At 40.4% G+C, this 13796-nt stretch overlaps 1 protein-coding gene across 1 annotated transcript in view; it reads left to right on the top strand.

Annotated features, from left to right (window-relative positions):
• Positions 1-13177, top strand: part of LOC122557539 (sodium- and chloride-dependent neutral and basic amino acid transporter B(0+)-like) — a 321849-nt gene extending 308672 nt beyond the window's left edge. The window contains exons 8-13 of the mRNA XM_043705286.1: positions 932-1057; positions 3432-3550; positions 8413-8512; positions 10817-10926; positions 11033-11203; positions 12616-13177. Of these exons, the coding sequence (XP_043561221.1) occupies positions 932-1057; positions 3432-3550; positions 8413-8512; positions 10817-10926; positions 11033-11203; positions 12616-12753 (764 nt within the window). The 3' untranslated portion in view covers positions 12754-13177. The remainder of the gene's footprint in view (positions 1-931; positions 1058-3431; positions 3551-8412; positions 8513-10816; positions 10927-11032; positions 11204-12615) is intronic.
• Positions 13178-13796: the final 619 nt, after the last annotated feature.

The raw sequence follows: 13796 nt of genomic DNA, 5'->3' as shown, positions 1-13796 counted from the left end.
TATTTTCTATTCTCTCTTTCTGTGCAAGGAAAAATATTTTGGTAAACTGGGTGGCTGAGGGCCCCCCTGGACTTTCAAATTGGCACAGATCAGTTATGGAATGTATTCCCCTTACAAATATGGTGCACCAAAAGACCGAATTATTCCATAAAATATGGCAGCCCTTCTTGAATTATATAAATACAGATATTTCGGCCATCCTAACAAGGGCTTTTATTTAATTGAGATGGCGAACCTGGCTGGTCCGGGGCCCCTTGGGAGAGGAATCCCGCACGAATACATATGATGTTTTGTTACATATGATGTTAATACATTCCGAGCATGTATCTCACTACCCAATTTCTGTGTTATCCGTCAGGTTTTTTTTTTCTCTTATTTGAATAATGTAATTATACATTCTGGTTAGTTGTAGGTTAGATTAGTAGTTAATTGAGTTTCGATTTTTTTTCTGTCGGTATTTTTCTTTTGTTAAAGTTTGGTTATTATTTATTTAAGGTTTAATTGTATATCAATGTTTATACTAGGGTTTTTTTTTATTTTGTAAACTTGTAAAAATGTTAAATTTTCAATAAAAATATCTATAAAAAAAAACAGGTTTCTTTATAATTATTGATTCCCAATGAAAGTAGGCATTATTCAACAAATGTATCGAACTGATTTAACTTAGTTTGAGATATGAAATTACTGGACTTCGACATATCCAGTTCACAATTAAGATGTCACAATCTCACCACTCTGATTTACTGATCTCATGCCCATACATTCATCCTTATATTCAGGGTGTGCCACATGGTATGAAGTAATTGGAATGTCTCAGCTGAGACTTTTTGAATTTGCCTCAACATCAGTGACTATACGGAATTAAATGTAGCAGTGTGTGTTGATTGTACGCAGGATTAATATTAATATTTGTTTTGTATCCATTGTTCAGGGTTTGGTTTGGCCTTTATTGCCTACCCAGAGGCCCTTGCACAGTTGCCATGGGCAACTTTATGGTCCATTTTATTTTTCTTCATGCTGTTCACTTTGGGACTTGACACACTTTTTGCAAGTTTTGGTAAGAATGACATCTTTTAAGTTCAACAACAATGTTACTTAATTTAACCAATCTCTTTCTACTTCTATAAAAGGAACTTATTTAAACTATTATATTTGGAATCTGGGGTTGGGAATTACGGCTGATGATTTTAATGCATGAGAAAATAATGTTATTCTATAGTCAAATTCTCCACAATGTCTTAATGAAACCTCAGCTTGGTTGAATGAAGTGTGTTCCAAGTTGTAGGAAAGAAATATTCAGATCATTGTTACCTAACATCTGGAAGATTTACAGTGGTTTTCATGTTTTTTTAAAATCTGCATTCACGTTCAGTCGCTGTTCACAATTTTGTTTTTCTTTATTCATTCATGGGATGAGGTCATTGCTGGCTAGGCAGCATTTATTGCCCATCTCTAATTGCCCAGATGGCAGTTAAGAGTCAACCACATTGCAATGGGTCTGGAGCCACATCTAGGCCAGACCAAGTAAGGATGGCAGCTTCCTTCTCTAAAAGACATTAGCAAATCAGATCAGCTTTTTCAACAATCAATTCATGGTCATCATTAGATTCTTAATTCCACCAACTGCCGTGGCAGGATTTGAGCCTGGGTCCCTTGGACATAATCTCTGGATTAACAGTCCAATGGTAATACCACTAGGCCATTGCTTCCCCTTTCCTTGTTCTTTCTGTTGTATCATACAACTCATATTTCTGTTTCTGCCCAGTTTCTGCTGCCAAGTTCTAGATGTCTCAATATAATAACTATCATTTTTGATGTACATCTAGATGCCTCTCATCAGGAACGGGATTTGTTAAAATGCATTGAGCCGCAATTATGTTGTGATTCAGTTATCAGACTAATGTGGAGGCCTAGATAAATGATCTGGAGACATGAGATCAACCCTCACCTCTGTGTCAAAAAAGAACTGCAGATGCTGGAAATCAGAAACAAACAGAAATTGCAGGAAGAACTCAGCAGGTTTGGCAGCATCTGTAGAGAGGAAGCAGAGTTAATGTTTTGTGTCCAGTGACCCTTCTTCATAAAACAGCATTCTGAAGGAGGGTCACTGGATCTGAAATGCTAATTCTGCTTTCTCTCCACAGATGCTGCCAAACCTGCAGAGTGTTTCCAATAGTTTCTGGTTGTGTTTCACCTCAGTGTCTGAGGAATTTGAATTCAATTAAATAAACCTGGATTAAATAACACTGCTGTCAGTAATTTTGACTGTAAAGCTATCATTGTGTCAGAAAAACCCATCTGACACCTAATGCCTTTTATAGAAGGAGATTGTGTGTGAGAGACCTTCTTGAAAACCTCAGAACCATAATCATATGCTAGACCCTGGAATCCTTGATATGCATTTTGCTTCAATGCTTTATGTTATTAAAGAATCCAACAGAATATTTATTGCAGCTCACTGTTATATGCAAACATTATATTCATGTACGCTTCTCGGTGAGTATGAAAGTACTCAATTACAACATGCAGCACAGTATGTCATGCTTGAAGTGGCCCAAGTCAAGATAGTTTCTGAGACCTTTCTGCTCTTAGGTCACATAATTATGCAGGGGTTATATAATGTCCTACAAGTTATTATATTAGATTAGATTCCCTTCAGTGTGGAAACAGGCCCTTCAACCCTCTGAAGAGTAACCCATTTTCCTACGTTTACTCCTTACTAATGCACCTAACACTACGGGCATTTTAGCATGGCCAATTCACCTAATTTGCACATCCTTGGACTGTGGGAGGAAACCAGAGACCCTGAGGAAACCCGTGTAGACATCACAACCCACACTCATTCCACACAGACAGGCACCCAAGGCTGGAATTGAACCTGGGTCCCTGGCACTGTGAGGCAGCAATGCTAACCACTGAGCCACCTTGCTGCCCCACAGTGACGTGGTGACATATTAATTGTGAGGCATGAAACAACAACTCTTTCTGAAATAAAGTGGCAAGCCACTCAGTTGTGGTTCATTGCTCCGATAGGAAAAATAAACCAGATGAACTGCCTGGCATCAGAAACAGCAAAGACACAACCTTCCCAATCAGTGCTGCAAACTCTTCTGCAATGCAATTTGGGAGAGCTCTCCCACACATTGTTGAACCAAATGTCTAATATTGTCGTTCCCACTGAATCACAGCTTATAGCCCACATCTCAGAATCTTCTATCACCCACCCTGAGGTGGTGAGTTACTGTCAGGAGACATTAGCAAGCCTCCATTTTCCAAACATTGCTCTTATATGAGCAATGACACCCATAGACAGAGAAATCTCTCCCCATTGGCTCCTTCAGTCCTCTTGGCTGCCATCTCTCTGGTGGTGGATTTATCTAAGACTTGGTATAAATCATTAATTAATCACTGATAACTTTTGTTTTCAATAGAAACAGTAATAACAAGCCTGCTGGACCAGTTTCCTGAGTTCCTTCGGCCAAAGCGTCTTTATCTGACAGCTGGTCTTTGTTTGTTATTTTATTTCCTTGGCCTTCTGTTTGTAACACAGGTAGGTTGTAGTTTAGTCATTTGCTATGTTTCCACATGAGCAATCAACCCTCTCTAGACAAGCATACTCAGTAAAATGAGACACTGTTTCATAAATCACAAAGAATTAAGTTCAGTCTAAATAGGCTCCCAGCATTTAGAACCCCACAGCTGGTTTGGTTTTGGACCAGGGATGATCATAAAAATGGATAATTGGCAGTCCGGAATAAGAAGAATTACTGGAGGAGATAAAAATGGATAATTGGCAGTCCGGAATAAGAAGAATTAACTGGAGGAGAGCTGACTTCAATGGGCAAGAATGGAGCGAAGCCAGAGAGACTGGAACAAAATTATGGGGGGAAAAACAGTCACTGAACAAAGGGCTATGTTTAAAATAGATATGATTCAGGTACAGTCAAGGTATGTTCCCTCAAAAAGCAAAAGGAGGACAAACAAATCCAGAGCTCCGAGGATGAACAAAGGAAATAGAATACAAAATGAAAAAGAAAGAGTGAGTTTATGACTAGTGTCAAGACAAAAACTTCAAGCAGAACACTGAGGTTCAAAGGGGAAGTGAAAAGCATATTGGAGAAGTGAAGGGGGTTTAATAAGAAGATTAAGGTCAGAGGTAAAGCCCCCATGGGCCTACTGGGCCACAGAGAGGTGACTAGTGATGGTTTAATGTGAGAATCACCACACCTCAGGGAAGGGGAGAGGTTGATTCTTCATGGTATCTTCAGCTGGTGCAGGAATTGAAACGCACCTCTGACATCTCTCAGCATTTCAAGACAGCTGTCCAGCCAAATGTACTAACTGATGAGAAAGCACGGTCAGCCAAACATAACAAGGAATTCCCAAGTCTTCTATAGGCACATTGATAGCAAAATGAGGATTGAGTCAATTAGGGTAAAAAAGGTGGTTTACACAGAGAATCATAGAATCCTATAGTACAGGAGAGGACCTTTGGCCCTCAAGTCTGTACAACCAAAATTATATTAATTCTACATTAATCTCACATTCCAGCATTTGGCCCACAAGTTGAAATATAGGACATATGGAGACAAGAGACATGATTAAGGTGTTAACTGAATACCTTGCATCTGTCTTTACCAAGGAGGTGGAAGCGACACCAGTTTTAGTGATGGAGGAGGAAGCTCTGTCACGATAAAGATCAATATTCATCAGGAAGAAGTTTGGAGTAGGCAATCAATACTTAAATTGACAAGGTCCAGAAGCAGGTATCATGCATCCAAGAACATTTAAGGAAGCAAGTGTAGAAATTAAAGCACCACTGACCATAATCTTTCAGCCTCCCCTAAACTCAGGGGAGGTGCTAACTGGTTAGACAATTGCAGACGTTACGCCTTTATTTGTAAAACAAAACCTGTGAAGGTAAGCCCAGCAATGACAGACAATTCAGCTTAACTTCAGTGGTGGATAAAAATCTGGAAACAAATATTAATGACAGAATCAGTTGAGGCATAGAAAAATATGTGGGTTAATTAGAAACAGTCAGCATGGATTTCTAAAAGGCAAATCATGGCTGACTATTCTTGAAGAGGTAATAGAAAGGATCGATGAGGGTAATGTCATTGATGCGGTGTACATGAACTTTCAAAATGCACTTTAAGCAATGTTACACAACAGATTTATGAAGAAAGTTATAGCTCACGGAACAAAGGAGATAATAGCAGCCTGGATACAAAATTGGCTGGGTGAAAGGAAATGGAGAATAATGATCACCAAATATTTTTTGGGCTGTAGGAAGGTTTGTAGTGGAGTTCGCCAGGGATCGGGATTGGAACAAAAACAGAAATTGCTGGTGAAACCCAAAAAGTCTGGCAGCATCTGTAGGGAGAAAGCAGAGTTAATATTTCAAGTCCAGTGACTCATCATCGAGAAATGGTAACTCCACTTTCTCACCAGAGATGTTCCGTACCTGCTAGGTTTCACCAGCAATTTCTGTTTGTGTTTTTGATTCAGATGTCCAGCATCTGTAGTTCCTTGTTTTACATCAGTCGTGGGAGCCCTGCTTTTCCTGCTTTATTTGTAGGGTATAGACCTTGTCTTGTAAGGGACATTTTCAAAGTTTGGAGATGACATGAATCTTGGAAGGATTGTAAACTCTAAGCAGGAGAGTTGAAAAGTCCACAAGTTCACAGACATGTTGGTGGAGTGAGCAGGTAGCTTCCAGGTGAAGCTCAATGCAAGAAGTTTGAGATGATCCATTTTGGGGGGAGAAAACATTTGACAGATTGTGTAACATCAGGGGTGCAGTACTTAAGAGGTGCAGGAGTGGTCTGGGCAGATTTTCACAGATCATTGAAGATAGCAGGACATGTAGAGAGAACAGTTAATAAAGCATATGGTATCCTGGGCTTTAATAATAGAGTTATTAGGGTATAATAGCAAGAAAGTTATGCTGAACTTGTATAAGAAATTTGTTAATCTTCACCAGGTGTGCTAAGCACTGTTGTGAATGCTACAATATTCAAAGGATGTGAACACTTTGGAAGAATGCAGAAGAGATCGACAAAAATGATTCCAAAATGAGAAAGTTAATTTATGAGAATACATTGGACAGATTGGGTCATTCTCCTTAGAGAGGAGAGGAGGGGTCAAGAGAAGATGTGACAGACATTGTCAAACTCATATGAGGTCTGAATAGAGTAGATAGGGAGAAACTGTTCTCCTTTGTGAAAGGATCGAGAATGAGATGGCTCAGATTTAAAGTGATTTGCAAATGTAATTAGGAAGATCTTTTTCACATTCAGGAATGGAGTGCACAGCTTTGAAATGTGATGGTGAGTCAATTGAGGTATTGGTGATTATTTAGTTGGAAAAAGGGTGTGAGGAAGGGGTGTGTGGCAGGAGTCATAATGCTTGCTGGGGAAGCAGTGTGGACATAATGGGCTGAATGACCTCCTTCTGTACTGTAACAATCTATGATTCTATGATGCTATGTGTAATTGGAGTGCCCCCAAGTTGCCCCCTGAAAACAACACCCTCCCTTCTTTCCTTCCCACCATTTTATGCACGTCTTTATAAACGAAATGTGGATTCCCACCGGCTTGCTTTGCAAAATCCATTTCCAACTCCCCACCCTCAGTACTCTTGTCCCTTGATGAAGATTTCCAATTCCTTCCTGAAAGATCATCATTGAGCTGAAATGTTAATCTTATTCATCTCCCTGTTGAATCTGTCTGCCCTGTTGAATAATTCTAGAATTTCCTGATTTCCATCTCAACCTTCCAGCACCTGAAATTCTTTGCTTTGTAAATCAACTTGCTTTTGTGCCTGGTGCCTGCTTTATCTTGGTTGTGGGGAATGCAGTTTTGGAAAGTGCTCTTGCAGGACACTTGCCGAAGTGGTGAATGTTGAACGTGTTCCATGGTGAGTCAATTAAACAGGCTGCTTTCTCTTGGGTTGTGTCACGCTTTCTGTGATCAGCAAAGTCCATAAGCCTCATCAATTGGATCACAAAACTGTAGAATAGAAATCAGAAGGAATGGCCATCAAACTTTACAGCACTGTGGTCAGACCTTACCTTAACTATTGCATCCAGTTCCTCCCAACAAGACAGACAGACACATGGACACTGGAGACTGTAATGCTAGGAGCCACAAGACCGACCCCTAGAATTGGGGTTTTGAGTTATGAGGAAAGATTCAAGAAATTGTACTTTTCAGGCTGCAGATCAGTCCATTTTGAGAGGTGATCTTATGCGGTTATAGAATGTGATTTTACTCAGAATATTAAATTTATGAGATTAGGGAGCTTGGTTTAAAATGAGGAAAAGCAATTTGAGAATTTATATCTGGAATTCTGCAACACATGAAGAATGATTGACACACAGCACTAATTTCTGCATTGAGCAGTGGAGGCTAAAATCTAGAAATCATTGAAGAAGCAATCAGATGTTGCAATATCAGGGTGTTCACCAATTATCAACGTCTGTATGAAGATGGAGTGATGACCTTCCTCATCCAGGATAAAGCTGTGGTCTCTATTATTATTGCTGCCCTTAATTCCCACGATCGCAGCAATAAAAAGAAAATATTTCGACTAATGTTGCAGATTTAATTTAATAAAGACGATTGCAATTTGAGCAGAGGGAAGGTTGATGATGAATATGTGTCATCTGGGAATGTAGTAGAGGTCATGGGAAGGGGAGATATCTAGAGGAATTTTGTGAACATTTCATAAATATCATTAGTACAATGTTCCCAGGAAGTTAAAACAGTGAATAAAATGTTAAAAGGCATGGAAAGGATCATAATATATAAATCCAGAGAGGTGTTGCACCTGACCGAGATCACATCTGGACAGAATCATAGAATCTCTACAGTGTGGAAATACCATTTAGTCCATCAAGTCTGCACTGATCCTCTGAAGAGCTGCCAACCCAGAACCATCCCCTACCCTACAAGCCTGCGTTCCCCATGGTTAATCTGCCTAACCTTTGCATCCCTGGACACTATGAACAATTTAGCATGGCCAATCCACCTAATCCACATATCTTTAGACTGTGGGAGGAAACCAGAGCACCTGGAGTAAACCCACACAGACATGGGGAGAACTTATAAACTCCACACAGACAGTCACCCAAGGGTGGAATCAGACTTGCAGTCCTGGCACTGTGAGACAGCACTACTAACCACTGACCCACCATGCTGCTACATACACATTTGATTGTTTATTTCAGAAAAGCAAAATGGAATACAACTAATTCTAGCCCTTCAGGGAATAAGAGTAAATCGAGCAGACAGGGTATTTTGCGGTTGAGAAAAGATAAATTCTTCAAATCCTTTTAATGTCTGTTTTAAAAATTTGAATGTTATGGTTTTTCCATTTAATGCTTTCTAATTTTCCATTTTATTTTAGACTGGGATTTATTGGTTACATTTAATGGATTATTTCTGCACTGGATGGATTCTCATTACAGTTGCTCTGTTGGAACTCATTGGTCTCAGCTGGATCTATGGTAGGTATGACTGGAAAAAAATAATTACAATTGAAATGTATTTATGAGAATACTTTCACCTTTTCAGAGAACACTACAAAATCTACACTGGATATTGTGCAGATAACTATAGGGTTTGAACAGTTAGTGAGGGTTTAGACTTGAGTCAAATGAATAATGACAGAGGCAAAAGTTTAGGATTATAAAATTCATGAACGAATTTTATTGAACTATGTTTCAAAATCACAAGGCTATGATACCAGATATAACAGGTGAACAACATCATGCATGTCCCACAGTGAAAAGCAAAATTTAGAAACTAGTTGACTTGCTATTCAATCATGCCCTCACTTGATAACTACCCCACAGCAACTGAATCCTTCCAATCCAATTAACCTGTGGCACGCTTGCCTTCATTGGAAGTGGCATTGAGTATAAGGGTAGGCAAATTATGCTGCAGCTTTATGGAACTTTAGTTCGGTCACACTTGGAGTATTACGTACAGTTCTGGTCACCACAGTACCAGATGGATGTGGATGCTTAGGAGAGGTTTACCAGGATGTTGCAGGGTATGGGGATTTTAGCTATGAAGAACATTTAGGCAGACTGGGTTTGTTTTCATTGGAATATAAAAGGTTGAGGGGCAACTTGATAGAAGTTTAGAAGATTGGGATGGCATGGATTGAGTGGAAGGTATGAGGTTTTTTCCTAGGATGGAGGGATCAATTACTAGGGGACACACTTTCAAGGTGTGGGGGGATGTTTAGAAGTGATGTACAAGGCATGTTTTTCACACAAAGGGTGGTGAGTGCCTGGAACACGCCTGCTAGAGGAGATGGTGGAAGTAGACACAATAGCAGCATTCAAGAAGCACCTGGACAAATACATGAATAGGAAGGGAATAGAGGGATACAGATCCTGTTAGTGGGGACAGTTTTAGTATGGAGGAGCAAAATGTGTAAGCGCAGGCTTAGAGGGCCGAAAGGCCTATTCATATACTGTTGTGTTCTTTGTCCATTCTGACTGTTTCAAAACCCCCAAATATTCCCTTCCACCTTCATAACAGAAGCATTACATGGATAGATTCTTAACATTGTTTCAAGACTTCTCACTTCCCTGACCACAATGATGATCCTACAGAACCAGGACATTCCCTTAATGAGATTGTTCCTGTGAGTGTCTTGATCATCATAGGGATTAGGAACATTAATATGCTTCCTGATCCTTTATCTTGGGACACAGGAATAAGAGTAGGCCATTCAGTCCATTAAACCTGTTCCCCAATTTAATTCAGTCAATACTCCAATGTCTTTTATCTGTGCTATCCATAACCATTCATTCCTTTGGACAAGTGTCTTGATCATTTTCTTGCTCTTATGGTGCCCTAAGAATACAGCCAAGGGAATACTATTTACTGATTACCTGTTTACAGGAATTAACATTAGCTATTGTTTCCACTCCCTTAACCATTGTTCACACAAAGATCAAGCTCATCAATTCTAAAGTGATGAATGTAATTTCTTAGCCGACATTTTACATTTCCAGATTTTGGGAGACCAGACATTGGCTGGAAGCTGTCCACCAGGATCAGGCAGATGTCCCAACACACTGGTTATATGGGAATTACCTGGGAATGTATGATACTGATGGAAATACCCAGTGTCAAAAACCCTCTGAATAAGTTCCAACTCTGAGTTAGAGACAGAGACTTCAGAAAGTTCTGACTGACTTATAATTACCAGGAAATGTTAGAGGGATTAAAATCTGCTCTCATTATAAAAATGACTCCCTCAATCATTCACATTGATCTGACAATGAATAACATTAACATTCTCCCACCAAGTCATTCACCTGTGACATCACTTCCCATGGGCATGTGACCACCCACCACTCACTATTCCAGGCAACACATTCCTCTCATCTCCACTATCAAACACTCCCAACTCCATACCTGACCAGATCCAAATCTTCCACAGCCCTGCTCCAGACTCAACCAACATGCCTTCACCACACCATCAATCCCCACTCACTTGGCAACTTAGGCCTCAACCTGCCACCTCACTTCATCTCCCATTCACCTTGAACACTTGTCTTCTCGAAACAGTGTGAGAGTTCCTTCAAAACCCTTAAATCTTGGAGTACAGATAATCGATTTGGTGACAGGGACCACTCTTTTCATCCTGTTTGAAATCTTCAGCGATCCTTTCTCTGTTTAACCTGTTCATCAGTGCCACCTGTACAAGATGAACTTCAACAGTAAACAAGCTGCCCTGAAGACAGGACAGAGTAAGTGATGGTGTCTCTCTGCTTCCTTGTTGTTCACAGGGACAAACAGATTCATCAAGGACATTGAGATGATGATTGGGGAAAGGAATTGGCTCTTCTGGCTCTGGTGGAGAGCCTGTTGGATTCTGATCTCTCCATGCATTTTAACCGTAAGGAGATGTTACATCTTTGAGTGATTTAAGCTGAATGTAAAAATGTACAGTTAGTCCCTTTCATCAGGTTACTGATTTTACTTTCTGTGTTTATTTCACTCAGGCAATCTTAGTCTGGTCCTTAACAACATTTGCCCCTCCAACATATGGACCAATTGAATACCCTGTCTGGTCAATAGCGCTGGGCTGGTGTATGATCATCTTCTGTATTATGTGGGTACCCATCATGGCCGTGGTGAGAGTTGTCCAAGCTGAGGGCGCCACCTTGTGGCAGGTGAGGAAATGTTTGAAAGATCAGGAAACAGTTTCTGTGACAGTCTCTCAGACTCCACTCTCTTTACAGCAATTTTTAGTAATACAGTGCCTCTACTGCTACATTATATCCCACTATACTCCCAAGAAGTGTCATAATGTAAAATCTCACATCAAACCTCATGACATATTATACAAGGAGAAGACTAGAAGCTTGGCTGAACCAGTCAGTGTGAAGATATGTTGAGAAGGAGAAAAGAGAAATAGAGAGGTGGAGATATATGGAGCAATTCCAAAGTTTAGAGCTTTGACTGCTAGAGACAGACTTGGAGGCATGTAGATATCTTAAAGCTTGCTGGATTTGAGGTGATTACAGAGGAAAAGTCCTGGATATTCATGGAAAAGGGAGCCAGGTCTATGCCGAGTCCAAACCAATCCAGAGTCATTTAAAGATGGCAATGGGTTCTGATTCCAGACGTCAGCCCCCTTCCAGGTGTGGCCAGTTATCGCTGGTCTAGAGTAAGTGCACAGTTAACAATCCCACACCACTACATTCCGAAGCTGACTGGTTCCAAGAAGCAAGAACCTTCAAGCAACCCTCAACTTTTAGTGAAGATGGGGCAGCTTCACCATGGCCCTGGTTCACAGCCTCTCACAGGCTTTAGACATTAATCTGGATTTGGGAATTTTTGTGAAAGGTGAGAACAAAACCTCTTATCTATGTCTATTCTGTGTGCCCATGCCCACTGAATGTTAACCCATGCTCGTTCACCCAGTTGGTATTTAAAACAAGATTTGTGAATGGGTATTTGCTTTTGTCAGCAGCTGCATAGTTGCCACTGTGTTTCTAAAGGTCATTGGTTATATGGTTTAGTCAGTATGTTTGGTTGTCTATTTCAGAACAGTCTTTTGGGGCTGCTCTTTAACCCACAGTAGCTCTTGTTGGAAATGCATTACCACAATGTCATCAGTGCACAATGTGTCTCGAGGATGTGTGATCAGGGTTTTGTTAAAAAAAACTGACTAATTAGTGTTGTGTTCTCAATAAAATGATAATCTTTTAGATGTAGTAGCTACTTCATAAGATGAGAATAAATTGATTACTTGTTAACGCTGTTTACATTGAAAAACTGTTCCTGCAATAGAGCATTTTTTAAAAATTTCGGTTCGACTTAATTTCAAGATTATTTGGATATAATATGTCTCCAGAGTATTTCATTGCAAATGAATATCACGATTCAGTCAATTTAGACATGGGAGTCTGATCTCTGTAATAAACACACAGATTGAACATGTTTCACTATAATATGACTTGCCAAGTATTAGAATAAACTGCAATATAATATGATTAGGAACAGCTTTCTTTTACAGTGGAATTAATTGGTGGATAAATATTGTGCAGGAATTGTTAAATATTTCACTTCTGTTTCATAGAAAATTTCTGCTGCATGTACATCAGCTCCTGAATGGGGCCCACACCTGGAACAACACAGAGGGGAAAGATACAGGAAGAAGCCTGACTCTACAGAAGCTCTGAATCATGTGCAACGTCTTGTCACTCCTGAGATTTGAGGAATTTTGAGAAAATGTTTTGTTCACTTGGCCAAAAAAGACCCTGATAATTGCTTTTTCTTGTTTAAACCCTCTGTAATTGCAATGGGAGTTTTTCAGAACTGTTTTCAGCTCCACCAAGAGCCAGGGATCACCTTGGTTAAAGTTTTCTTTGAGCCTTTTCGCCTCTTAAGCAGTTCCTTCAGGTTGAGGATGGTAAGGTTGATTGGTAAGTCCAATGCGTGATCTGTAGACTCAGCCTCATGCGGTTTAGGTGGGCTGTTTGAGGCTGAGTGCACTCCTTCTGATGCTTTAATTTCATTTCTGCACACTCGCATTGATTCTCTTCATCTGTTCGGTGTCCTCTCAGATAAGATTAGATTAGATTACTTACAGTGTGGAAACAGGCCCTTCGGCCCAACAAGTCCAAACCGACCCGCCAAAGCGAAACCCACCCATACCCCTACATTTACCCCTTACCTAACACTACGGGCAATTTAGTATGGCCAATTCACCTGACCCTGCACATCTTTGTGACTGTGGGAGGAAACCGGAGCACCCGGAGGAAACCCACGCAGACATGGGGAGAACGTGCAAACAGGCTTCACCATTTTGGATGTTCACAAACTAGATACTCCTATGAGACAGCAGAGGTCTTTTATCTCCTCAGGGAACACTTTGAGGACATGCTTCAGTGTTTCTGCTGTCCTCATGGGAGTCTCCTGCAGTGACTGAGACTGAGTAGAACAGTTATGGGGAAGTTTGGTATCAGGCATGTGAAAGCTATGGCCTGCTCAGTGCAACTGATATGAGGTAATTCTTGGCAGGTTTGCTTTGGCAAAGGCATTGTTGATGGACCTTTCTTGACATTGAATGTGGAGGAATTTGCAACATTACCGCTGCCAGTACTTTTGAGGTGGTTTCTGCCAGTTCTCCAACTCTCTGAAGCATATAGGAGCACAGAGTTGCTACTATCTAGCAGGACCTCAGGTTGCTAGTGTTTTAGATTAAGTAACATTTGATTTTTTGTGTCATGAAACTTCAATCATGCTCCTGCTTCAGTC

This window comes from Chiloscyllium plagiosum, chromosome 15 (genome assembly GCF_004010195.1).
Source record: "Chiloscyllium plagiosum isolate BGI_BamShark_2017 chromosome 15, ASM401019v2, whole genome shotgun sequence".
In the NCBI taxonomy this organism is placed as follows: Eukaryota; Metazoa; Chordata; class Chondrichthyes; order Orectolobiformes; family Hemiscylliidae; genus Chiloscyllium; species Chiloscyllium plagiosum.
Note: the sequence above shows the minus strand (reverse complement) of the source record. Positions and strands in the feature narration are given on the sequence as shown.